Raw genomic sequence first — 26,724 nt, forward strand, 5'->3', positions numbered from 1 at the left:
GTTTTGCTGGAAAACTGAATATGGAACAAGCAAAGCTTAATACTAAACAATATATATATTAGCTGTATAATACCAGTAGGCCAGCTCTAATAATAATTTGGTATGACTTCACGGGCCAAATGTAATTAGGCTGCGGGCCAGAGTTTGACACCTATGATCTACGTCATTGCAAATAATATGGCTATAAACTGAAGTAGCTAGCTAAGAAGGTTAGGGAAATTAGATTTACCTCATCTCTGAGTTTGCGGATGAGCTCAGTGTCGTTGTGGTGTGTTTTGATGACCTCTGCTTTACCACTGGCGAGGTGAGAGGCGCTCTCAATAAGATCAGGCCTCAAGGTACCCTGTGCCAGAAAAACCTCTTCTGGTTTCAGATTCATCTCTCCAATCACTTCATTTGCCACCTGTGATGTAGGACAATTCATACAGTCAGAACAGTACGGTGGCAGAGAAAAGAACTTAAATGTCACCATCAATAAATAACACTTTCCAATAAAGTACTCAAACTTATCCTCACTTTGACAAATGTGTCTCCAATAATTTTCCTTTTCTCCTCAGGGTTGGTGGTCATATTCAGTGTTTTACTGATGCGTTTCCGCGGCGTCCTGTCCTCCTCAGAGATGGGAAGAGTTGTTGTTCCATTATAGAAGGTGTGCGCTGCATTTACCACTGAAGGAAGACGAACCACAGGGTTAACAGCAAAACAAAAACTCAGTCCCAACTTTACTTTCACTCTCAGGTATAAGCTTGTGGTTTTCTTACTCAACTACAAAGCTGAATAGGATAAAACTGGTGTGGTGGAGGAGGGTGACCAAAATAATAAAGCAACAAGGAGAAAGGGATCTGGCTTTGGCAGATAATGTTTTCCCAGAATGCACCTGTGTTTACTGATGTAAGCGGTTTTCTGACAGGTCACAACGATGGCACCATGGTTGTCTGAAAATTATTATTTGCAGTGGCTTATGCTGTGCAGCCAAGGTTTGTCACTCCAGTGAGCAAAGAAGGTCAAAGTTTAACCATCTTTTAACTTTGTAACCGCTGTGCACTGTAATGAATATCTGTGCATCTGTGCAGCTGGTGAAAACAGAGCCGTTCAGCCAGCAGCAGGTACAGAAGACTGCTGGCCTTTTTTTAATAAACAAATATGCGCTTTAGTCACAACATTTTGGAAAGGGTAACTCCATAAAGTGAAAACTATTCAAAATAAGAACCTGAACGTATTAAAAGAGTGCAATTAATTCAGAAAATAAAATAAAATAACGTGTGATAAAATTGAATTTCAAATAAATACCTCATGTACACGCTTAAGAACTGCAGAATTTGGATCCCTACCTTTGAGTTTGATTCCCAGCTTGGTCAGGGCCTCCTCCACGCTCTGACTTTCTCTCTTCCTCATGAAGCCGTTGTCGATGTGAACTGCTATCACCTGGTCCTGGTTCAGAGCTTTGTTCAGGAGGGCTGTGCAGACTGTTGAGTCTACTCCACCACTCAGCAGCACCTGCGAGTATCATCAGAAAGAAACAGTGTCTCAGAGATAAAGCTGAGCAAAGATTAAATCTGATTCTTCACCACCTGGCCCCAATTTTCACAACTCAGAGTACCCACTAATTATCTGCAAACGTGTGGCTTATATTTATTTAGGCTTCTTGTTTTATTAGTCATACACACATCTGGTGTTTCATCTGTTGGCAGGCTGTTAAATATTAAGCCTAAGAAAGAGAAGATTAAACCTGCTCCTGGAAATGATCCAAAATGCTGTACTCGCTGCAGGAACACGCTACAGCAGAATGAGAGTATTGTCACAGATATTACCAACTATCCCACACACTGTACAGTATAATATCAGTACTTTAAGCCCATTTTCCACACTCAATTATCGCCTTCACCCTCCCCTGAGATGAAACCCAGTTTGAAGCCACTCTGGGAGTGGGCTACCTTCTTTTCAGATGCAACAGGGTTTAATTTGAGAGTTTAATTGGTTCTACTTAACTTCCCACCATTGCTACTGTCATTGCCTCCTGAGCGCCTACCACACTTCACTGTCAGCTTTTTAGCTTCAGCCTTTTAGTTAAATCATCTCCCACAGTAAATATTCAGTAGTTTTGGTCCCCCCCCCCAAATCATCACTCACCAGCACTTTCGACTTGTCTACTTTTTCTCTGATCTCACTGATGCAGGACTGTTGGCGGCTCTGAACGGTGAAGTTACTCGTGCAGCCCGCAATCTCAAACACGAAGTTACGCAACATCTCCATGCCTCGCTCCGTCAGGTCGACCTCAGGATGAAACTGCGTCCCATACAGCTTTTTCTGCTCGTTAGCGATCCCTAAAGAGAAAACAGAGATGTTTTAAGGGGCTCATTTAGTAAGCTTTAAGAAAAAACCAAGAGTTTAGATGTCGGGGAAAAGCACTTTTACCCAGAACACAAATTAGCATCATCTTCAAAGGCTATGTGAGATGTAAATATATATGATACAGCCTCAGGCTTACTTAACATAAAGTCCAAATAAAGCTGCTTTTGTAGTTTACCATAATATACTTGTGAATTATATTCAACAGGATTGACGCATTTCTTGTGTCCTGCTCACCAGCAATGATGTTCCCTGATTGGGCCACCACTTTAAAGCCATCTGCCACTTTATCCACACTGTCTCCATGGGTCAGCAAGACTACTTCTTCCTTCTGAAGGCCTCTGATAGGTTTAACACACACACACACACACACACGATTCATTAAATCTGCTATGCTGTTTTCAGCACTTTGTTTATATAAGGGAAATAAAGACTACACCCTACCTTAGACTCTTCATTATTTGCGTAATAGCCCCTTTACATCAGCATGAAAACAACTATGTATGTGGTCTGTACGTAGAACATAACAAAACACTACATATCCAAGTTACAAGAAATTACAATACCTAAAAAGGGAGCAAGTGTTGTCTAGTCCAATGCTGAAGACTCCATCCTCCCTTACACTCTTTTTGTGTACCGTTCCTCCAAAAACTTTATTCATCATCTGCAACACACACACACACACACCAGAGGTAAGTAATGGAAACAGATATGCTACAGGGAGTGTAAAACTGCCTGCAATGTAAAGTAATGTACTTGTTACTTTTTTGTCTCACTGGGAAAAGAGAGTAAGTATTACTCTTCTCTTCCACCAGTGTAAAAGTACTCTTGAAGAAGGTGGTGAAGTCCCAGCTGGTGTGGGAGAGCTGAGGAGCTGGTTCAAGCAGAGTGACAGTAACGTGTTGCTACTTAGAGGCAATCTGTGTAAAAAATGTTTTCTTGACAAGAGCCTTGTGGAAGTAGACTTGGTTTTCTTAAGAATACAATCACAGTTTATTTTATTGTGTGCATACCTGCATCCCATAGCAAATCCCAAGGACGGGCTTTCCTATAGTGAATATGGCAGGGTCGAACCAGGGGGCATCTTCCGCATACACAGACGCTGGACCTCCTGAAATAATTATTGCCCTGAGGCATGAAACACAAAGAAAACAATCATGTAAAACTGCATTATAAAGCACTTCAAAGCTTCTACATTGACACAGTAGTGTGATTAAACATGATGACAGGCATGAAATAAAACATCTCAAGTAGAGATGCGTTTATGTGCTCACCTGAAGCCCTGTTCTCTGATAGCAAAGGCCGGGGTCTCTAAAGGGAGGATTTCAGAGCGTACGCACAGCTCTCGGACTCTTCGGTCAATCACCTTCCCGTACTGCGCCCCGGCATCGAGGATCGCCACCGCCCCTTCACATGACCCATTCTGCTCTGCGCTGTTGATCTCCAGCTATGGACACGCATTTAGAAAGATTAGTGAAGATTTGCATGTGAGGTGACTAGCTTTCTAGTGGTCTAACAGCAGAAGGTAACTCAATTCCTTCTTGAGTTTACTCTCCTCCAGCGCTGTGACTCAATAAAGCCTAACATAATTGTTGCCATGTGAGCTGAAACAGAGATGGACAGCAAATTTTGTGAAATGTGCTGCAACCATTCAGCCCATCACATGAATCTCACAAGTTAGACATTATCAAGACTGAGATCTCAGTATTTGAAGCAGTTCAAACTCTCATCCTCAGCACTCATCTATATGCAAATGTTATTTATTTAAACGCATGCATGCTCTGTGGGAAGTGTGCCATCCAGTCTACAGTGAATTAAATTCAGTAAATTTTTCTTTATAAACAGCCGAAGTGGGTACACATTAGACAAACATTATCCCACGTGGTCAGTGGGAAACTTCCGCCGTAAATGTTTCTGAAAACAACTTGCTGGGTACCCCCCTCACCTCCAATTTTAACCTTTAAAGCACAACCGGTAATAACATGGGCTGAAGCAGAGTAATCACGAGAGAAAAAACACTATGGTTCCAGTGCAAACTTCACCATATCAGCTGATAAGGCAGCTGTAAGCCGCTGCAATTGTTAGACAGGTAAACCACAAGTTGGCTCACACACTAGCTTCGTGACGATGTTAGCAAACTGACAGTTAACGAACGTTAGCACGAAGAGTGTGACAGCTACCGCTTGAGGTAAATTAGTTCAGCACAAGCACAATTTCCGGTTACTTAAAGAACACGGACGCTATCGTAAAACAACATTCTTGCTCTGCGGTGCTGTCACTACGAACTGTGAGCGCCCGGCCACGGCTAGCTAACAGTTTATCAGTGTAGCGAGCTAGCGCACCGCTGGAATAAACAGTAGTAACGAGCGTTAGCCTGTTAGCAGTGCTGTGAGTAGCTGCTAGGTTAGCGGAGCTATGCTAAAACCCACGCGGTGCTTGGAGCTGAAGTATCTTGGGGGTTGGGGGGGTCCACCATAAGAGAAGGGCAACCCCGTTTACTGGGAAAATTAGTGAAACCTTTTTTTCACGGTTTAACATCAATTAGTTATCACGTCCGGCTTGTTAGCAGCTATGAGCAACATGTTAATGTAACACTGCAACAGGCACACACTGCTCCTCCTCAGCAGCACTGTTGATAACGTTGCATGCTCTCTTAACTTTCCCCCCCCGAGGTACACAGAGGCCGAAATTAACCGGGGGGAGGACTACAGCACTAACCCGGGTCCTAGCACTAAGTCACCAGGGCTACCTTATACTGGAGCCCCGGGTATCTCCCGCTCAACTGACCTTGCTGTCTCCGTTGCACAGAGCCATGGATGACTGCCGTGTTGTGGAATGAGCTCTCCCCTTCGCCTCGCTGTCCCAGGTCTCACAGAGAGAGGGCTGCTGGTTAGCTCCTGGCTCAGCACGCCGACTACTGTTGGAAAAGCAGATTGGGCTGTTGGTTTGAAGATGTCACAGTCTCTCCTCTGGCCGGGAAATAACTTTCATAGTGGGAACAGGCTAAGTAAATATGTAGCGCGAATATGTCATGGGTGGAGCGAAAAGTTAAATAACCAGAGTAAGGGAGAAGGGCCCCCGTGGGGGCTGGGCATCTAGCTAAATTTCGTTCCTCAGCCTATCATTACTATATGTTTGTTTGGGGACTTAAAATGAGTCTATCAGTCAAAACAGACAAAAGTGTGAATTTCAGGAATAGTTATATGGTATATGCTGAAATATAAGGTAGCTCCAGTGATAACACCTCAGTCTCTGTGAGGCAGGAGCATCAAATATGTGAGAGGAAGTCGCTGTACTTTAACACATCTACTGTTCTAGATGTTCCAGGTGTGGGTGACATTAAACTGTTTCCATGTATTTTTCAGGCAGCTTAAAGAAGAAACTAAGAGTTACATTCACTCATTCAGTTTCCATTCATATCGCGAATAATAAGGTTGCAGTGGCCACAGTTTCTATACTTATAGATTATTGCATACTTCAAAGACCAGCACCCACCCAGGCCCAACTTGCTTGCAGAAATCGATGCTATGTAGCCATCTCTCCGTCCCCAGTTTGGATTCTCAGTCATTTGGCAACAAGAAGAAGCAATGAATGCTTCAAGGTTGCCACACTTTAAAGTATTATTTCTGGAGGCTTGATGAAAAAAGAAAAATCCAGCTCTTGGAGATCACAAGGTCAGTCACCTGTTAAGTGAAAAACGAAATAGCCATTAAATATCCCTGAGAAGGGGAGTTGGACTATTTTAAGTTGCGTGAATCTGAGAATTACTACAGTATATTCAGATGTGCTGATTTTAGCACCATCCAGTGGAAAATGTGATGAACAACATAACGTGACCAGGGGAAAATACCAATCATAGATTTGTTGTAATGTGTTGTAATGTGTCCTTTAAGGCCAGTCAGATGATGTAAACCAACCAATAAGGTAACCACTGTAGCAGTCCTCATGTGACATAAAGTAATCTGCTCAAATAATCCTAATCATTGGTATGGTTTGAATAATTCACCCCAGCATATAGTGTAAAAGTAGGCTCAAGATCCCTGTCTGCAGGTTTTTGGTGATTCATATATAGTTTGATACAAGAGCCCTCTACATGACATAATTTGTGCACATTGATAGTCAAACTTTATGGGGTTACAATAGAGTAATTCAGACATATCATAGCTGCTGGCAGTGTGGAGCCCCAGAGCAGTTCAGTGTAGATTTACACCGACACAGACATTCTCACATGAGTGCAACTGCAGCTTCACAGTCTCCATCACATGCTGATATTCTCAAATATGCCCGTGTGTGTTGTCACATGCCATCTGTGAGGATAAGCGGCTTCACATGCACTCATGGCAACCACAAGGCCAAGCATGCTGTCATTCATTTTCTCTAAATTAAATGTGGGGTAATGCGTTTGTCATGACCCTCGCCAAAAGACCTTTTGATTGAGGAGAAAACATCAGTATGAGCCCTGTATAAAACCCGTGGGGTGGTTGAAGAGTTTTCGATCCGTATCTTCTTCATTTTGATTTTACAGTATCGCTATCATGTGCTTTCATCTGGATTCTCAAAGTTCAGGAGTAGCTCAACTCACCCTACAGTCTAAAAGATGAATGAAAAGAAGCGTGATTGTTGGCTTTCAATAATGATGCATGAATAAAATTTCGTAATTGGTTAACATAATCCAGGGCTGCCATGCAGCATACAATAATACAGCAGCTTAATTAATATGCATTATGGATCATTACATTCATTGTTAGGCAAACTACTAATTACTGCACACTGAAAGAGGTTGAACTGCAGCAACACTATCCTAATGCTGCATGTGGAAAAGTCATCCAAACCACTGTGTATGATTAGAATCACAACACTGTGGAAAAACTGTGATTCAATTAAGTTTATTGCACAAAGCACCCACCCATGTTCAAATTTTGTTCTTGGTTTGTTGGTGATTCTTTTAAACCAAATTTTCACTCTTACAGCCAAAAGAGATTCAGGTAGAGATGAAATATTAAATTAAAATAAGATGGGTTTAAAATGAGATATGCTTCATCCAAAAAGTATTTATTGTCTATAGTCTCGGTAGTTTACTACTAACACTAATACACACACACACACACACACACACACACACACACACACACACACACACACACACACACACACACACACACACAAAAGAGAAAAAACAGGGTTGTGTGTAACCTGTGACTAAAAACAAAACAAATACAAAGAAAACAAACACACACACACACACACAAAAAAACCCTGTAAAAAGTGTTAAAAGCTGGGGCGACAAATAAAATAAAATAACAACAAAGATTAAAAATACAGAAAATTGTTTGTAATACAGTTTTGTAGTTTTAATGTAAATGACATATTGAGTCTTTTGTGGCTGTTATATGTTAAAAATACTGCTGGAAAACTAGTAAATGGACTTATATAACAAAATATGAAGGTGCTCAAGAACTTCTACTCCTGCACCATCGAGAGCGTCCTGACGGCAAACATCTGCACCTGGTTTGGGAACAGCACCAAGCAGGACAGACGAGATCTGCAAAGAGTGGTGCGCTCGGCAGAACGCATCATTCAATCAGAGCTCCCTGACCTGCTGTCCATCTACACCAAGCGGTGCAAGTCCAAAGCTAGGAAGATTATGATGGACCTCTCCCATCCCAACAATGGACTCTTCTCACTGTTGAGGTCTGGGAAGCGCTTCCGCTCCCTTAAGGCCAAAACAGAGAGAATGAGGAGGAGCTTCTTCCCCCAGGCTATTCAGGGCCTGAACCAGGTGTAGGACTGGACTCTCCCAAACACGTCACTATAAGACTGGACTCTCACACACGTCACCACACGCACCACCACACATTTCCTATAATCCTATAATTCCTATAATTTATAATCCTTATCTTTATAATCTCTTCTGCTATTTGCACATTCTTTACTGTAAATTCCTAAGTTAATTTGTAAATTTTCTAGTAAACTGTAAATTGTAAATATTGTAAAACTTTTCTTCTGTCATTTAATGGTCGGGCATTGTACAGCTACAAGCATTTCACCCCCATGTCATACTGTGTATGGTTGTGTGTGTGTGACAAATAAAATTTGAATTTGATTTGATTTGATTTGATGTTAACTGTTAATTTTATTAACTGCAAACTTTATCACTTCACGCACGAACTAACTTCCTGTTCTTAACATTTAACATTTTATCTCCAACACTGTGGCTGAATGACAGAAAATTGACAGAAATGATATGATTATTATAATTATATGAATTATGCGATTTAATTTGACATTTGTACTCACTGCATTTATTTACAGCACTAAACTAGAACTTAACAGTTCATTATTTTTTGTAGGTCTGATTTTTATTTAAAGTTAATTTTACATTTTATGTAATATGCTTTATGTGAATGATACCAACTGTAGTTCCGCTTGAGTGTATTTTTTTTCACCAATATTTAGACGTTACGTACACTGAAGCGGAACTACATGCAGTCATATTTTGACACGTCAGCTGTAGGCGCCGGACACATTTGTAAGCTGTACTTGTCGCATTTCCTTGCTCGGCTGTGTTGATGTCCACCGATGTGAGAGTTATAAGTGAAACGCTTTTCATTTCCTTGTGTTTTCTCGTCTTTATGAAGATGTCTCTTACCTCTGAATGAAAAAACTGAATGAGCTGATTTTTCCGTTGATTAATTCTGTGATTCAACCGCCTGTGTTTTATGATCTGGCATGCTGCCATCACCAGGTATGTCTAAATTCATGTGTTTCACCTTTTCAACTTACATGTGCTTTGTATGTATTTGAAAACGTCTTATATTGATTTGATGTGTTTTATTTCTACTTTTCTGTAACACTTGGTAGTTTTCAGATGAGAGCGGGACCCTGCGTGTTATTGTACTCTGAATATATTGAACCTTAGCATCTCCATTGGACTTATTTCTCTTTACTGTACTCTTATGTATCATAGATCAGGGTTTAACTTAGTTTGATTTTGATTTTTTGTGATTCCATGCAGTCGTCAGTTCTACCTTCAACCCCAACAATGAGTGACTGCCACAGTTTATGATTAATGCAAAGTATTTGCACAGGCGCACTGGTATGTGGTCATCTTTTTTCTGATGTGTTGCCATGTGCATGCAGCGTAATTTGAACGTTATTCACAAACTCACTTTCTCGTCTTCATCAGAATTGTTCAGTCCAATGAATTCCCCATTTCATTGTTTGTTGCTCACTGCACCTTTTCACTGCTTCTCCATTGCATATTAAAATAATATAAACCTATCTGCTTTGATCAGCATGATTCTGCTTCCCATAATGCTGTCACTGTACAAACTAAATGATTGAAGGCATTTATAGCAGCTTCAACTAAAAATCGGTTTAGTTGTATCAGTTGTTTTCACTCATCTCCTTTTGAAGATTTGCTGATAGGACTGGAGGGTTGAGGCCCACTAATCCATTATGGAGTCCTCAAATTTAATCAGACACAAGAACGGGAGGCAGAGGAAGCAGGTGGGTGGCACCCTCCCACCTGAAAACATAAACGACATGGAGAGTGACTTCTCTGAGCCGGGGATAGAAGACGAAAGAGAGCAGGGTTCTCTTCTGCTGCGAGGGTCGCCTCGCAGGTCTGGGATACGCAGCGAGCTGGGGAATGTGTCGCTGCTTCTATTTCTCTATGTGCTGCAGGGGATTCCTCTTGGACTGGGTGGAAGCATCCCTCTGATTTTGCAGAGTAAGAATGTCAGCTACAAAGACCAAGCCTTCTTCAGCTTTGTCTTCTGGCCATTTAGTCTCAAGCTTTTGTGGGCACCCCTGGTGGACGCTCTGTACTTCAGTAGGTTTGGTAGGAGGTAAGAAATACATCTGGATGCTGATTACCCTGATGTTTTAATCTGTATCCATGTTATTACACTTCATATCTCTAGACTGCGCATCCTTCTCCTAATTATGTCTTCCTCATGTTTCTGCAGAAAGTCATGGCTGGTGCCCACACAGTACCTCTTGGGCCTCTTCATGCTCTACCTTTCTGCAAAGGTTGAGTCACTGCTGCAGAGTAAGGGAGGACCAGATGTGGTTACGCTTACTGCTGTCTTCTTCATGCTTGCCTTCCTGGCAGCCACACAGGTAAGCTTCTTTAAACACCATGATACAGACAGATATTTAGATCGATAAATAAAAGGCGTTTCCTTTCTTTACCTCCTTGTTATTTAAGGATATAGCTGTGGATGGCTGGGCACTGACTATGTTATCCAGAGAAAATGTGGGCTATGCATCTACATGCAACTCTGTAGGCCAGACAGCTGGCTACTTCCTGGGAAATGTGCTCTTTCTGGCTCTGGAGTCTCCTGACTTCTGCAACAAATACCTCAGAATAGTGCCCAAAGACACCGGCATTGTTACCTTGTCAGGTACTTTCTATCCATAACCCCTAAAAAAAAAAGTCAAATATATTTCTGTTGGTGAATAAACAGCAGTTTTGGTCTTTTGTTTCCTCCGGTGCAGATTTCTTGTTCTTTTGGGGTGTGGTATTCCTGATTTCCACCACTCTGGTTGCCATCTTTAAAAGGGAAAATGTACGTGGCAGAAGAACGACTACCACCCCGGAGGAAACACAGGGTGTCATGGAAACCTACAAGTTGCTATTATCCATCATCAAGATGCCAACAGTCTTTACCTTTTGTCTCCTGCTTCTCACTGCTAAGGTAATTGGTCACTATTGGATACATGAAGGTGTCACTTCTGGATATTTGCCAGGTGGAAATGTAATTTTTTCCACTCTCTTTGTGTTTCAGATGGGTTTCTCTGCAGCAGATGCGGTTACAGGTCTGAAGCTGATGGAGGCTGGAGTTCCCAAAGAGCAGCTAGCATTGCTAGCAGTGCCCATGGTACCTCTCCAGATCTTCCTGCCAGTGGTCATCAGTAGATACACAGCAGGGCCCAGACCTCTGGACATCTTCTACAAGGCCTTCCCATTTAGGTGGTAACGCATTCTGCACACACTACGCACACATTCAGTAAACAGAAAGCTAAAACGATCTTGTTCTGTGCTGCAGGCTGCTTATCGGATTGGAGTTTGCTCTGCTAGTGTGGTGGACTCCCAGCGTAAAACAAGAAGGAGCCTTCCCAGTTTACTACTATGCCGTAGTGCTGCTCAGCTATGCATTGCATCAGGTTTGCAATTTCTTTGCTGTTCTTATTTTCTAGTCCAGAGCGCTACAGTGTCTTCCAGCTTACTGCCTCTGTGAAAAGACTACTAGCCGCTGTAGTCAAAAGAAGACTCTTATTTCCATCTGCTGTAATTGATATCAGGCAGTGTGGCTCTGTTGTGGCAGAGCAGGAGCAAGAGCCCAGCACATAACAAAGCAGCCATCAATGCCAACAGGGACTGATTAGGTTATACAGAGCATGAAAACAGAAGCTGAGTGGAGATGGGTTGCAAAGCAGCTTCAAGATATGCAGAAAATGTACGCAGGTTAACAGTAGAGTGGCTTAAACATTCACTTGGGGAGCAAAAGGCCACTGGTCAAGTCCACCGACAGAGACACTCCCCTCTGCGGCTGTCAGGAAGGGCATCCGACATGCAGAGCTTGCCCCCTTGTGACAAGGATGTGCTGGATAAGAAGTTCCAGGTGAATCATTAGCTGATTTGCCAGTTGAGGATTTGATGGCCTACCTGAACAAACACTACACAGGACTGCAGTCCTTTAGAAATTTGCCAACAAAACTGAATTAATAAGATAATTAAGCAAGAAAAATCAGGTTATAGTAGACTGAAAGAACTTTGTTAACCTTCTGTTATTTTTTTATTATTCTCCAGGTGGCGTTGTATAGCATGTATGTGGCCTGCATGGCTTTCCATGCCAAAGTGAGTGACCCCCTTATCGGCGGGACCTACATGACCCTGCTGAACACGGTCACTAACCTCGGAGGAAACTGGCCTTCCACTGTGGCTCTGTGGCTGGTCGATCCGCTGACCTCTAAGGAATGCCAAGGGGCTGCTGGGCAGAGCTGCGGCTCTTCTGAAGAGGCTCTGGTAAGTGATCAGACGATGAGGATGGGGCAAGATGGTGTGTGTGTTCTCTTGTATAATGCTCTAAAAGTTCAAATAATTCTTTCTCCCATGTTCAAACCTCTAGCTGTGTGTGAAGGAAGGCGGCGTCTGTGTGACGACACTGGACGGTTACTACGTGGAGTCTGTGGTCTGTGTTGTGATGGGTTTAGCCTGGTGGGTGTGGTTAGGGAAGAAAATGAGGCGTCTGCAGGAGCAGAGCCCGGCTGCATGGAAGTGCAGAGTGAACTGAGGAGAACGCACGATCAGCTACACCGCAGGCACTCTTTGGTTCACTCGACCTTCATTTACTACACCAAAAACTGCTGAACTACTTCCATCCTCATACATCCCGTGTCTCCGGCCCTGCTCTAGCTGCTACATTCAGAAAGCATTTACCCCCACGCTTTGCTTCTGTCACGCTGAATTATACATACGTGAAGATATTCACTAATTTTGTCTTTTGTCATTAATCTCACTAATAGTAAATGATATTGTACTCAAAACTGAAACAACCCTCGGACTATAGCTACAAAGTTATCTTGATTTGGCTCTCATATATATCCTGCTGCTTGAAATCACTTAACCAAAAAGAGCTCAGTCAAAGATTAGGTCATGTTTTGGGTTCGTTTAAACGTGCTCGGATGGCCAGGCTATGCTGCTCTGCACAGTTTTTCTTTTTTTCTTTTTTTTTACCCCAAATGGCAGAAGCACATCATCCTTTCTAAACCTTTCACAGAAGAAATCTTGTAAAGGAAGAACTTTAGACAGACTCGTTCACCTGCCACACCTTTGTTTGGTCTACGTTAAAAGGATACTCGAGGGAAAGACAGTCAGGATACGCAGAAGCACTAAATCTGACCTAAGTATATGCAGTTTAACTCAGTCCGTGTAGTAATCCAGCTAAATTACCTCCCCCTCAATATTTTCTTAAAATTACTTTCTGAGTAGGTTTTTTTTCCAGTAAAGTAATTTGTGCCTTATTTAGCTTTTAAGTCTTTAAAAAAAACAAACCACCGCTTAGTCTGAGCTGCACTGTAGTTAAAAAATGAAGGCAGGGAATATTAGTTATTTGCAGATGAAGTTACAATGAAGAATACTCGTTTTCACAAATCTACTGTCATTTAGAAAGCTGCACTTAATGATATGGCTGCTTTCATACGCCAGTTATTTTTCTGATTGGGCAGCTAAGTGCATATTCCTTACGAAGACTCTAAATTGCATACTGCGAACCATCTGTGGTTACATGAAGTGAGATATGTGAGATCTAAACTGCTTTCTAAATGTGTTTCTTAAATAAGGACCAATTAAAAATGGAATTGCATTGTTGGTCAGTGCCACTCTTCACTGTTGGACCATTTAGGTTTTTAGTAGTCCGCCAGGTAAAGGTGTTTTAAGCTTCCAAAGACAGCTGGTGTGATTTTTCACCGGACAGTATACTTGGCATGCTTCAGTATTCAGCTAGGCCCCAGATAATAATAGACTGCATTCCCCCGATTTATAGATTATTGATGCAGCACATATTAAACCTGATGTAGGCATTTAACTATATCGTCCGTCTGCATTTGCAGTGCATATCGAGGATCTCTTAGCTGAGTGCACCTGCTGGGACAGTACGGTCAGATTTTGCTATAATAAATTTGTGGTCACTTAGAAAGGTCCTTGTTTTTGCAGGAAAAGCACTTTTTTTTTCATCTAACTTGAAAAGAAAAATAATTTTTAGACATCTTCACAGCGTCCTTGTTTGTTTGAATAAGTTTTTGTGCTACAGTGTGTACTACTCCCTTCTCAAACAAGCACAGCCTAGCTCTCATGGCCCAGAAAAATGGCGTTGGTCATTGTTAGTCAATGGTGCTAGCTTCAGTTATCATGCAAATGTAGCCGAGATGGAAGAAGTCCCTTGGATGACCCCAAAAATACAGCTTCCAGATTAACGGAATCAACTTCCTGGGATTTACTTACCTGGATGATTGAGCATGGATCAAGACAGTGTAGCTCTGATGAGTACTTTCTAACTAAGCGGCCAATCAAGGACCAGTGAGACATCTGTTTTGTTCTTTTGAAAGCTAGACCCACTGATGTACTCGTACTCAGCTGTGCACAGAGGTCTCTCACTCCTCTTTCCATTACACTCAGCTCTTTGGAGGGAGTAGTACACATAGTTGCATTAAAACCATTTTGAGACTATAAGTAACACTAAACTAGCCAAGTGTTTTTCAGCTGTGACAGCATCACTGGAAAAAGTTTATTTTTTTATCATCAATCAGCTTTTTTGACGCATTCGTGAACACTGGAATACAGCATTGATGGTTGGTAAAAATGTCCTCTATATGCCTGTGTAGATATTCCACTGAAAATTATGTTTATGAGAAATTATTATATAATGCTTCATTTGAAGAGCCATACACAGATATGCTTTCCTTAAAAAAATGTTTCAATGTGATCTCACAAGCCAAGAGTGGAAGTGTATCTCTTTGGCAGGTGGTTCATTCCCAAGTTTTTATCATTACTTATCTGTAGCAGGCAGATAAGGGTTTTACTTTCCGTTGCCTGTAAGGAAAAAGAATTTAATGGCCACCAAACAATTCAGATCTCAGACCAGCGGCCTTTGGAGTGCAACTTGACGAGCGTGTTTTTTCTGATGTTTTTCATACTGTACACACATTCATGAATGAATTTCTCTGAAACCAGCACTTGAAAGTCCGACTGTGTCAGATAGAAAAGCAGAAGTGCACAATCAGGGTTCGTGTGAGGGTACGGCTACCTTTGAACTCAAATGGTTTTGTAAACTGTACGTTTTTATGTTGTTGTTTTTTTTCCACGTCTTTGTTCAGTCCCTCATAGTTTACATTAAATGAACTACTTCAAATGACCGCGGGGCCTTTCATGTTCATTTGTGGCCACGTTTTTGTTTTTTGTTTTTAAACAGCTGAGATTCAGCTTTTTCAGCATTATCAGGGCGCTGTGATTGTTTTGATTTTGTTTGGGAATCAGTAAAGTGTGAAGTTTTTTAGTAGAGGTTTCAGATTATTTCCTGATAAGCTAGTCTTTGAGTGGTAAACTACTCCATCTTTAAAAGAATTATAATATTTTTTTTATTATTACTTTGCACCTTTTGTGTTTGTGATGAGTTCAAATCTCCAGTTACAAAAGAAAAGGAAACAGGACTGATCAGATGTCTGGTGATACATTCAAATGTGCTCGCAGCACAACTTTGTAATTAAACGATATGCAAACATACGAGGTCTCCCGGTGCTTTTCTTGAAATTAAAACACGACACGGCAGTTTGTATTTCTTTTACAGTTTATTTATAATTTTTCTTGCTTTCCAAGACTTCTAAAATGTTGCTCCTTAACAAGTTAATGCAGAGGCAAGGAGGCTGTAAATGCTGCTCCAGGCTTTTGGAGCATAAAAACGGCAGACAGTCCAGATCAACTGGTGCCGCAGTCTCCGATGTGAATCATTCCACGGGTCAGGTGAGGTCCGACGTCCTGAAAACAGCAGGGGCGCAGCATCTCCTGCTGGGTGTAAGACTGAGGAGGGAGGGTCAAAGAAAGCAGCACCGAAATCAGTTTGATGTTTTGTGTGACGGTAGGGGAAGAGACAGTGGTTCACGCTAATGCTGAATGAGGCTCGTGCACCTGGTGACGTGCCGGCTAACCCCACTGATGCAACCCATAGTGTGGTAGTGCCTGAAGAGTGGATAACTGAGGGAGGGATCCCACGCCAAATGAACCATGTCACACGTCATCCATAACACTGACGCTCCGATTGTAAAAGTCAACAGGGGCTTTACTCCTTTGAATCGAGGCTCTCTGGTTCATCGTTGATGTGTTTATTAAGACAAAGCTATATTCATCATCACCAGAGCCGCCTCTTATCTGCTACTCAAAGAAAATTTCCTTAATCCTTCTTTTTTTTAAAAATAAATTCATACCTTTTCACTCAGAGACAGGAAGCGTTTTATCTGAGAAGTCCTTTCCAAATTCTTCCAATAGAAGAAGCTCGCCTCCCCCCACTTTTAAACAGCGTAAAGCACTTTGGATATCTTCTAGCCGACTGCATTTCAGTTTGAGTTGCTTGCATACCGTGAGACACGTTACAGGCTGCAGCTCCTCCAAGCATCTCCTGTTGTAGTCCATTTGAGCGGGGGTGGGGTCGGGGTAGAAGACGAAGGTCAACAGACCTGAGGTGTCGGAAGTGGTGAGACGTGATATCGTTGGTAGCACTTAACCATAGCACGCCGGAGTCCCAAATGCACGCACAAACTGCAGGTTCTGACAGTATATGTAGTGTGTGGATGTGCAATTTTGGATTTTCATTGTCTCTAGCATCCATTTCTTTTTGCTTTGTTTCTTAAAAAAATAGTGGGAGGAAGAAAAAAAAACAGTCAAGAAATATACTCTCCTAAACAGTGGCGGCGGGGTCATAGGTTCATACGTAGATGCTCGGGCCGTTTGGCCATGACAGGATAGGCTTGCTGCTTCATCTGAGCAAGGTTGATCCCAGCAGGCTGACGGATGGGGAGAGGGGCCGAGGCCTCGGCGCTGGTTGTGATGTCCATCTGCTCTGGGGTGGACAGTTCCATGGCCTGGTCTTGAGGAGACTGGAGGACACCGGGTCCACCGCTGGGAACGAGGGGGCTCCGATGCCAACAGTGCCCCCCTGAAAACTTGACCGGGCTGAAAGCACAGAGGAGAAACAGGTGAATGATGAAAAACGGCAGATTGATTATTTTCTGTATCTTAACAGCAGAAAAAGGGCAAAATTCAGACAGTGACAAGAACTTCAAGTGATTTTATCAGCTGAACTGACGAAATATTGTGATGGAGAACAAAAAAAAGATTATTGATCGCAACACCATGTACACAGTGATCTATAGAGACAGATGTTTCTTTACTGTCTGAGGGAGAATCTCAGGAGTGTGGAGTCGAGCAGATGAGATGGAGAACATCACTAAGTTTGCTCAGTGACCTCCTGCCCTTCACTGGTTTAAATATGCAGACTGGTACAAGATCCAGCATCTTGCGGCACACACTGAAAGATCTGAGCTTCCTCAAAAACCAGAGAGATCTGAGAAAAAGTATTTGTACCCTGGAGAATCAGCAGGATTTCAGCACCGACTACTGTCAAAGTGTGGTGTGATCTTCATCTAAGTAACAGATGCAGTCTTAAAACCATCGGACTAAACTAACACACAGGAGGTCAGCTGGACCTTTCATGTCTTTATTGAACTCACTGAGTAAAAACTGACTCCAAGCTGGAAAAACACAGTAAGTTCTTGAATTTAGGAACTTATAGAAACTCCTTCGGGAGCAACAACCTGATGTTTCATGCAGCTCATGTCACAGTCACTTAGGTCAGGACTGACTTGTGTTCTCCTTCAGCCTCTCCTGAGCTTCAGGCCGACTCACCTTGGGACATGCAGGACTTATGATCTGCTGCCTCTTATCACAGGACATCATGCCACTAATTTTTGTAATAAAAGCACCACAACTTACAAAATAAAATGTTAACTATATTTATTTTAACTTATTTTTAAGCTAATTGCCAACTGAGAATCTGCACTATATCTAAAGACCATAAGTGATCATTTTATCCAAAAAACATACTTTTAGTGCGGTATGATATCTGGCAAATGTTACTTCTGTATGAAAAGCATTTGTACCAGAGGCATCAGCCTGAGGATCGTCCGTCGCAACACAAACATGCTCGTTTCTCACGCTGACATTACCTGAGCGGTGTCCTTGGGCTGTCCGTGATGCGTCGGGGTGAGCGGATTTTTGGCTCATACGAGAATTTTTCTTTGATGTTTTCCAGGACCGATGGAGCGATATACGTGAAACCCTAAATCGCAGGGAAAGAAACAGGTCAGGGGAGACGAAGTCGTGTTCAGGACAAAACTAATGAGAGGAATCCTCGTTTACTACCGAGCCAAGTGCAGCGACTGTCAGTCTCAGATTTATTTCTGCCCTGTGATAATTAATAATCTTTACAGTTTACCATTAAATCCTAAAACAACTGAGAAATCATTAAGATGACACCTTACTGTCCTCCTTTGAGCCTTAAGAAATGCTGCATATGGACTGAGTACTGAAAACTCTAACAGAGCCTGAGTCAGAAGTTACCAGGAAGGCTTGATTGGCGCTCTCACTGAGGGTCGAGTCATCCGGGCTATCGACGGGCGTCTGACTGGTGAACTTTGAGTCAAACTGACTCACGTCGTCAGCCGATTGCTGCGAAGACAGAAGAGAGGACACGCAGGTGAGGGAGTACAGCAACACGAGCACGTCTGAAACAGGAGAGGTTGCGATTCTTCTTGCAGCTTCCCGCTCGAGTACTCACCAGAAAAGGCTTGAAGGGAGGCTCCACTTTCCGAGCCAGCAACTCCTCCCAGTTGATGTGTCGGAAGAAGGTATGACCCTATGGCACAACCACGCACAAAGCGCAATGAACAGATGGAATATGCGTGCTCTGCATCTATAGATAAGCACTGAGTAGTTCATGGCAGAGCTGGTGCGACTCATCACCGACATCCAGCTGCATATTCTCACCTGCACCTCTGCAGCGTCTCCTGCTCCCGCTCCCAGGCGCGATGAAGCGTTTCTCTTTAGCAACTGCAAAAAAGGAAGAAATAAAAATAAGAGGACAATAACAAGACAAACTAACAGGAGGGGAAAAAAAACAACCTCTTGATACCTTTTTTAGGAGGTCTCGAGCTTCATGTGTGAGGTACGGCGGGAGGCTGAGCTTACACTTCAGGATCTTGTCAATTGTCTTTTTTCGGTTTTCACCAGTGAAAGGCGGCTGCAGTAAAACATGGAGCTGAGGTTACTCTACCGTCGCTAATGCGGATTCATATTTATAACAGTCCATTAATAAGAGCCAATGAGAAAGCTTTTTTTCTTTCCAGGCTGTTAATGTTTAACTGACCGCTCCTGTGAGCATGTCGTACATCAGAGCGCCCAGACTCCACCAGTCCACCGCTCTGTTGTGCCCGCTTCTCATGAGGATCTCTGGAGCCCTGTGATAATGCGAGTGCTTATTACTGGTGCAGCAATATTACTTAGCAAAGATCATCAAGCGGCCACGAAGAGCGACTCTCATTGCTGGATAAGAGATTAATTAAAAACAAGAAGTGTACTCACATATATTCAATGGTGCCACAGAAAGTGTGCGTGACCGTGCCGTCGTGAATAGATTCTTTACACAGCCCGAAGTCTGTCAGCTTTACGTGACCTTTGAGGAAAACATTAGCCTCACATTAACATATATATTGAAAAAGAGCTGCCATTATAAATCTTAAGGTCATTTTTGATTTTTTTAGCCATTTCCCATCTCACCTTGGCTGTTAAGCATGATGTTCTCGGGCTTTAGGTCTCTGTAGATGATGCCCTTCTGGTGCAGGTGACCCAGAGCCATGGAGATCTCTGCCAGGTAAAAACTAAAGAAAGAGAAAAACTTTAAGCCGGTCTGAGGTCCACATTGCATCTGAGCCATCAGACAAGAAAAGACAAAGCATATATTTTGCTGCTTATGCTTATCTGCAGTGTAACAGAACTAATGAACTCATTCAGACTGTCGACATCTATAACAGAGGTCTCTGAAATATTACATCATCTTTAACCAATCCAAACATTTCATCCTGCAATCTGTGTTTCAGTGCGTCGTCATGCTCACCAGGCTGTGTCTTCCATGAAGATGCCCTCTCTCTCCAGCTGCATAAAGAGTTCTCCTCCTGCACAGGTGAACACATGTTCATGCTACTAACAGCCATATATGCACACTCCTAAATGTCTGACCCGTGTGGAACAGCCGAGTAGAAAGAAGAGGTGACAGTCAGGTTCTCGTGTCCGATAGATGCAAACGTTTCTGCTCGGGAATCTAAACCACAATTATGTGACTCACACTACTCGTATATTAACCTCCATAAACCTTTACGCCTCCATCGCACCGAGACGGGCGAGGGAAAATGCTGTGACCCCTCACACTAACCCCTGCACATTAACTGTTTGGGACACTCCTCTCTGGCCTCACGGCGAAATGAAATAGTATAACATTATCTAATATCAGACACATTAGAGATAAATCCATGATTAACCAGACAGCTACAGTGTAACGGATGTGTGCATTAGATCCTGTTACATACAGTTTGAAGACAGCGTGAGAGCACTCTGGAGAGATGAGAGAGTGAAGAAGGAAAAAGAAAAAGGGTGGAAAATAAAATGCAAAGAACTCTGATTTCAGTGTATTTACAATATTCAGATCTGATGTTTACACTGAACCTGGTTTCTTCCTGTTAAAAGGGAGTTTTTCCTTCCCACTGTCACCAAAACACTTGCTCACAGGGTTGAGGGGGTCATATGATTGTTGTAGTTATATTTCTGGTAATTTTATATTTTATCTGGTACGAGGTTTCAGAGGGGTTTGAGGTTGCGACGTAAGGTAAATTGCGTAGATTTCCCATTGAAGCATAAATCCCCTGTAAGACGCATCTATGTGCCAATTTTGGTTGCTCAACTCGTGCTGGTTTTTAGGAGGAGCTCACAGGCAGACAGAGATTTCACGCATATAGTAAGATACAAGAAGAGTGCCTGCTAGGAGCCATGTTAATGCTCTGTATATGTGAGTGTACTGCTTCCACTGACCACTCAGATACTCCAGGATGAGGTATAGCTTCCCTCCCGTCTGAAAGGCGTAGATGAGATCGACAATGAAGGGATGCTTTACTTCCTCCAGGATGTTCCTCTCCGCCTTGGTGTGGGCTGTGTCCTTGGCGTTGCGCACAATCATAGCCTGCAAATGAACAAATCGACATTATTTAAGAAGCAGACACAGCAGCATTATATGCAGCATATTTTTGGTCACTGCCTGTTTGTCCCACGTGACTAATACAGAGAAAATAACAAGACTTCACTGTAAGACTCAGGGCTTCAGCTTAGTCATCAGCAGTACGGTGGGCAGAACAACTCAAAAGCTTGACCAACAACACGCCACCAATCCAGGCGACACAGAGACACTATATATGTATGTGAGTCACAGTGTAAGTAAAAGATAACATTTTACACAAGTGGCTAAATTTGTACCCCGAAAATAAACGACAGCGTGGATGCTCTTAGTTTGAAAAGCTACTTCTGTGTCCATTAAACACTTAAGTTCCTCAAAATAAAATGCTGTAACATCGGATTTTGCAATATGAAAGTAAAATTAGCAAAGCGTGCCCATCATATTTGATATCTTGCACAGACAGAACTCAATCAATTCACTGCTGTCGCCAGGAAGTGCAAAACCCTTTAAAGTAAAAACATTTTGCATTTGGCTGCCGAGTTGGATCACATGACACAACCAGCTGGATAGTGCAGTACTTAACAAATGTATTAGTGTAATGTTTATGTCAGAGCTGGCCTAAAGTTAAAAGTATTTGTAATTACATTACTAATGTTGTAGTAATGTAATGGTTAATCCACTAGTACGTGCAAACCCTTTAACTGGAATTATATTTTTAACGTTTGAACATAATTATTGTTGTTAGGCATGAATTTTTAAGTTTACTATTTTACAATGAAGCAGAAAATATAGAAATAAAGAATAAACAGTAAAGCACATTTCTATTATGTTTCATTGAGATGACAAATTACAGTTATTTCCTTGTATTCGTGGACAGAAACATTAGTTTTAGTGGTTGAATGTCATGCATCAAGTCCAGTGTGCTGTCTCTGTTCTTCTGTTTGTCAGATAAATAATACCAAGGTTTGGGGTTTTCTTAAAGAGATATTTGTGTTTTCTTGTTTTTAATCAGCACGTGCTGAGTGGTGTCTCACTATGGTCAAGCTTTTGAGTCTTTTGGTCTTCCATATGAAAGCAGCAGAATCACATTTCATTATTATTATTCTAAGTCTACTTTAATAAGTTTAGCAAGTCAGATCAATCACCTGGTAACTTATAAACTAAACCAAAAAACATGCATTAAAATACGCGCAGCCCTACCGGAGTACACCGGGAATCATTATGTGCACAGAGAGAAGAAAAGCACTCTTCCTTCACTCTTCTTTTTGTTTACTAAACACTTTTGTCAGAAGGCCAAAAAGCTGTTTCAGCAACTACGCTGTCTCAGCACTGAGTGAAAGACCAATGAGAACTGGCTGATTTGTGCAATTTAATGTGAATTTCCAGCTCTTCTCACTTCTTCCAACTAGTCTACTAACACGTGCTTATGAAGCATCTCAGAAGTCCGCAGTCCAACCTCAGGACTTTGAGCCTTTTCCCTCTCTCACTCTCACACATGCAGCCCTGAATCAAAGTTCCAACTAGAGAGTAAATCAGAAATTATATGACGGTTTTATGGCAGTCGAGGCTGAAACATTAACACACAGGATGATGACGATGCGTTCAGCAGTTCAGCTATCACGTTCAAAACACTGACAGGCTGAAGCAAACGCGACTACTCTGGATTTTATACGGTGCTGTACTAAAGTCTTAAGCCAACTCTCTTTTCTTTACATCTTACTAAGAGAACAGGAAACAGATGCAGCAAGTTATTGAAACACGCAAACATACACGGAAATACAATTTCTGAGGCAAAAGCAGAGTTTGTACAATTCTAACAAGCTTTGAAGTCAACTACTTTTATCCTTTAACACAGACTGAACTCAGTTAGGAAAGCTGTCGTGTCATTTCTTTAAGTAGTCTTCAGGAATAGTTGTCCAAACTTCTTGAAGGACATTCAAAGCTCTTCTTTGGATGTTCTCTGTCAAGATGATCACACACAGCTTCAGTAATGTTGAGGTCCGGCATCTGGGGAGGCCAATCCATGACTGAGAGTATTGCTGGATATTTTCCTATTTCTCATGGACATGACTTTCAGATACTATTCATCTGCTTTGGATATTTTTTTAAGGCCTGTCGCATCTTCTTTTTTCCCCCATTTGCCAAGTTTCCTCAAATTTTTTGAAGGACACACTGAACACCATGCCAAGATATGCCAAGTTTTCAACCAAACCTATTTTATGCCTGTCAGCTTGATATATCTTTGTAGATTCACCTTAAGAGATGTGCTTTTGTGACAGGCTACTAGCAGCAAAGTGCCTAAAGATACTACTTGAATGATTCAGTTTAGTGTTAAAGAACGTGGTTTACCAGCCTCGAGAACTATTCCTCAAGCCCACTTTAAAAATAACAAGAAGGTCATTTAAAAGTCATCCCAGTGGAAGCAAGATATGAGGGGTTGCTCAGGACTTTTACACAGTACTCTACATACGCATATGTGTTTTCTACTGAAGCTATAGGTTCAAAGGGACACATTTGGCAAATGAGTGGATTGAACATTCTCACGTGTTTTGTATCGACGCATTTGGTTTGCTTTGATTTTTCTTTGAGAAAATACTGAAAACAAACCAAACCACAGGAAATAGCTCCAAGTTTAAAACTGATTCGAGTCAATGAACGACAGGTGTGAAAACGCCCCAAGTTGTGAATCACTGCTCAAACTTTATCGGATTGTTTTAAATTAAAAAGAATATCTAAGCTTTTCCTTCACTGGACATGAAATCTGAATGGAAGTTTTATGTAAGTGCGATTTCTGGAAAATTCTGGTATTTAACTCAAATTCTGCATTCATACAGTGATCTCTTTCCACATGGAGGGAACAACTGGCAGGTTAGGACAGACCAACGTGCGATGATAAACTGTAGTTTAAGAAAATAAATGTATGCAGCTGGGAATTTTGGGCAAGTCAGGACTGATTTCATACCTTGAGATGCTTCATAAAGATGAAACCTGGCCTCTATCGCCACCCTACAGCCCCGTATCGGAGCTGTGCCGCTGCCTTAAAGCCAAGGGGTTTAAACAAATAACTGAAACGTGGCAGTTCTTTAATGTGTCACTAGGGTCACGTAAGCCAATAAAGCAGAAGCAGTGTGAGAATCGAGCAGCGTCTAATGGGCTGAGGCAGAGTGTTTTAAGTGCCAAGGCTGCAGCAGAGCAGAGCTGATGGCAGTCTACCAACTAGCAGTGAAATCTTACCCGGCCACAGGCTTCAGAGGCAGCCAATGTTTGCAGACCAAAGCATCGTAATGTTTAATGGCAAACATGCAGCTGTGTTCATATAAAACATAATGAGAGGCGCTCTAATTGATGAACAGGATTGTGTGTTCCGGAATTGGTGAAGGGTAACAGCAAAGAAAAGGGGAAGAAATGTACCTTTTTTAAAACTTTCATGGCAAATATTTTGCCCGCTGCAGCGCCAACAACCTTTCGAACTTGAAAAACCTGCCCAGGGAGGAAAGGGATCAACATGTCAAAAAGATGCGCTTTAAGAAATGCGGGTCAAAGCAATAACAGACGCCACATCACAGACACCAAATAAAAGAGAGCGCTTTGTCAAGGCAATTATTACCTTTCCGTAGCCACCCTTCCCCAGGACGCGCAGCAGCTCGAAGCACTCCGGTCGGATGTTCTCTGTGCCCTGATTGACGTTGTCCTCGGATATCTCGATCTTCTCGCAGTCATCCATGTTGCTGCAGTGAGACATGTTCGACTTTCTATTATGCCCGTGCCTCTTTTTGACCTCTTTGGTTATAAAAATCTCACAAAAGTCAAGTTTTAAAAACTTACAACTCAATGCACTGCTCCATGAGATCAGCGATTTGACCCTGGGAGAAAAAGAGGAAAACAAAACAAAGTTGTGAAGGATTTTTCTTAGTTTTTGTCATGAACAGAATCCACAGCAGCCATGGTGTAAATGGTAAATGAAATGGTACTTATCAATAGCGCCTTCCTACTAAAGTTCTTCAAAGTACTTCTTTCTACACGTCTTATTCATCCAATCACACACGGGACTATTCACTATCCCCAAGTGCTTTTTCTAACACTCACACTCTGATGGATGCACCCAGGGAAACTTTCAGTTTGCCCAAGGATACATTAATATGTGGACTGAAGGCGCTTGTGACAGAGCCATCGGTTTTTAAGGCTTTCTCTCAGCTTTTAACTTCATAAGGACATACCCAGTCCTCTACGTTTTTAAGTAACAACTACAATAAAGCATTTCTAACACTGAGCTTAGCAGCATGCAGGGCAACAGCTGTTTACATTTAGAGCTTACTTGTTTCATCAATAAATTCTTGTGAATTCAGTTACTCAGCAGCTCTTTTGAATATTGATTAATGCTTCCAATCAATCTTTAGCAAAAAATACCAAACATTTTCTTCTCACAGCTTCTCCACTTGCTGGTTTTCTTGCCTTGCAATCAGTAATAACTGATCTACAACTCACTTAAATAATCACTCACGAAAACAGTAAATATTTATAGCAGTACCTAAATTATAGCCTCTTGCACAATAGCCTTAATAAAAAAAATCTTCCTCTTTAAAGAGACTGATGTGACCTTTCAGCAAAGCTTTCTTGATAAAGTTTACACATATAGACAGTATGTGCTGTTTATTGCACTCTCTTCTTTTCAGCAGCTACACTTGGAAGTTTTTTTCTTGTTTTTGTAATAAGAAGCCTAGACTCTGACAGCAGCTCTTCAAAGCCCCTCATTTTAAAAATGCAGTGTATTTCTGGAGTATTGCTGCCTTTTATATCTCAGCGAGAACAGAAACAAGCGGACACTCCGGTGCACATTCCGACTCTGGCTGTCAGTCCTGCCAAAATAAACTGTTGCGCTCGGAGCCACATTTATCACTGCAGCACCTTTGGCCAAGTAAGGACGTCTTGCTCAACTCCCAACATGACAGCGCTGGGCTTTGACACAGCGTCAACACCGTGCGCATGTCATCGCCGGATCACGTTAGCATTAAAGCCGGTGACAGCTCTGTCGCGATCCCGGTCATGCTAATTAGCACTAGCTTCGGCTATGTCCCTGTGTGAAAAGGGCCTGAGCTGTCCGGCTGCAGTAGAAGGCCTGCGGGCGGCTGTCAGGCAGGCTACCAGGCTAAGCAGCTAGCTTCCGTGCGTGGAGAGTTTCTGCTGTGACAGCTTTCGCGGTAAATCGTCAGCGTCTCCCGCTAAAGTATACCTCCTCGTTCTCATCGTCGGAGACATTTTCCTCCGGCTGGTCCAAATCAATGTCAAACACTCCAGCCATGGCAGCGCTTCGCTCGGATCGCTCTGTCACACACCGCAAGAATAGCAGGAGTCCCCCACCTCATGGACAAACACACACCGCCGCCATAACCGGCTACTACACTGAGCATGCGCACTGCGGCACTCACAAAGTGGGCGGTAACCTCGTTTCATTTTGTCACAGGGTTTAGGGCTTTGGAGCGTTTTTAGGGGTCCAAACAAAGCGCAAGCGAAAAGGGAGCGAAGGCACACACAACAGCCA

At 42.4% G+C, this 26,724-nt stretch overlaps 3 protein-coding genes across 6 annotated transcripts in view; 1 reads left to right on the top strand and 2 right to left on the bottom strand.

The window, feature by feature from the left end:
• Positions 1-5,425, bottom strand: part of gmps (guanine monophosphate synthase) — a 10,128-nt gene extending 4,703 nt beyond the window's left edge. Inside the window, exons 1-9 of one of the 2 annotated variants that reach the window (XM_013910295.1) lie at positions 5,137-5,425; positions 3,624-3,796; positions 3,363-3,477; positions 2,916-3,013; positions 2,587-2,690; positions 2,131-2,324; positions 1,332-1,497; positions 517-668; positions 230-403 (exon numbers count right to left, since the gene is read on the bottom strand). In XM_013910295.1, the coding sequence (XP_013765749.1) occupies positions 230-403; positions 517-668; positions 1,332-1,497; positions 2,131-2,324; positions 2,587-2,690; positions 2,916-3,013; positions 3,363-3,477; positions 3,624-3,796; positions 5,137-5,163 (1,203 nt within the window). In that variant the 5' untranslated portion in view covers positions 5,164-5,425. Of the gene's footprint in view, positions 1-229; positions 404-516; positions 669-1,331; positions 1,498-2,130; positions 2,325-2,586; positions 2,691-2,915; positions 3,014-3,362; positions 3,478-3,623; positions 3,797-4,391; positions 4,539-5,136 lie in introns of those variants that run through there. The other variant, XM_013910297.1, reaches the window with a different exon arrangement.
• Positions 5,426-8,809: 3,384 nt separating this feature from the next.
• slc33a1 (solute carrier family 33 member 1) lies at positions 8,810-15,269 on the top strand. 3 transcript variants are annotated; one of them, XM_005720562.1, is made up of 11 exons: positions 8,810-8,878; positions 8,988-9,094; positions 9,365-9,445; positions 9,766-10,199; positions 10,320-10,473; positions 10,562-10,757; positions 10,852-11,051; positions 11,142-11,326; positions 11,403-11,520; positions 12,167-12,382; positions 12,486-15,269. In XM_005720562.1, the coding sequence occupies exons 4-11, from the start codon at positions 9,808-9,810 to the stop codon at positions 12,648-12,650; spliced, it is 1,626 nt and encodes a 541-aa protein (XP_005720619.1). In that variant the 5' UTR covers positions 8,810-8,878; positions 8,988-9,094; positions 9,365-9,445; positions 9,766-9,807; the 3' UTR covers positions 12,651-15,269. The 3 variants fall into 3 exon arrangements, with proteins under 3 accessions (XP_005720619.1, XP_005720620.1, XP_005720621.1); XM_005720563.1 differs by having other exon boundaries at positions 8,810-9,094; positions 9,372-9,445; XM_005720564.1 differs by lacking the exon at positions 9,365-9,445 and having other exon boundaries at positions 8,810-9,094.
• Positions 15,270-15,683: 414 nt separating this feature from the next.
• On the bottom strand, positions 15,684-26,613 carry rps6kb1b (ribosomal protein S6 kinase b, polypeptide 1b). The gene is made up of 15 exons (XM_005720565.1): positions 26,416-26,613; positions 25,011-25,048; positions 24,793-24,913; positions 24,597-24,665; positions 21,047-21,194; positions 20,079-20,136; positions 19,742-19,842; positions 19,547-19,637; positions 19,332-19,422; positions 19,098-19,205; positions 18,953-19,015; positions 18,744-18,821; positions 18,527-18,634; positions 18,133-18,245; positions 15,684-17,080 (listed from the first exon to the last, which is right to left on the bottom strand). Exons 1-15 carry the CDS (start codon positions 26,482-26,484, stop codon positions 16,825-16,827), a joined length of 1,512 nt encoding a protein of 503 aa, XP_005720622.1. The 5' UTR covers positions 26,485-26,613; the 3' UTR covers positions 15,684-16,824.
• Positions 26,614-26,724: the final 111 nt, after the last annotated feature.

The sequence above is a fragment of the Pundamilia nyererei genome, unplaced genomic scaffold (assembly GCF_000239375.1).
Source record: "Pundamilia nyererei isolate P.nyererei 1_Seehausen unplaced genomic scaffold, PunNye1.0 scaffold00003, whole genome shotgun sequence".
NCBI classification, from domain to species: domain Eukaryota; kingdom Metazoa; phylum Chordata; class Actinopteri; order Cichliformes; family Cichlidae; genus Pundamilia; species Pundamilia nyererei.

Bases quoted from the DNA above. Each gene is read 5' to 3' on its own strand.
- slc33a1 (XM_005720563.1), top strand. From the start codon at position 9,808: ATGGAGTCCTCAAATTTAATCAGACACAAGAACGGGAGGCAGAGGAAG. The intron at 11,052-11,141 runs GTAATTGGTCAC...TTTGTGTTTCAG, and splicing joins TCCTGCTTCTCACTGCTAAG to ATGGGTTTCTCTGCAGCAGA. The intron at 12,383-12,485 runs GTAAGTGATCAG...TCAAACCTCTAG, and splicing joins GCTCTTCTGAAGAGGCTCTG to CTGTGTGTGAAGGAAGGCGG.
- rps6kb1b (XM_005720565.1), bottom strand. From the start codon at position 26,484: ATGGCTGGAGTGTTTGACATTGATTTGGACCAGCCGGAGGAAAATGTC. The intron at 24,914-25,010 runs GTAAGTTTTTAA...GTCTCACTGCAG, and splicing joins ATGGAGCAGTGCATTGAGTT to CAACATGGATGACTGCGAGA. The intron at 18,635-18,743 runs GTGAGTACTCGA...CTGTCTTCGCAG, and splicing joins CTCCCTTCAAGCCTTTTCTG to CAATCGGCTGACGACGTGAG.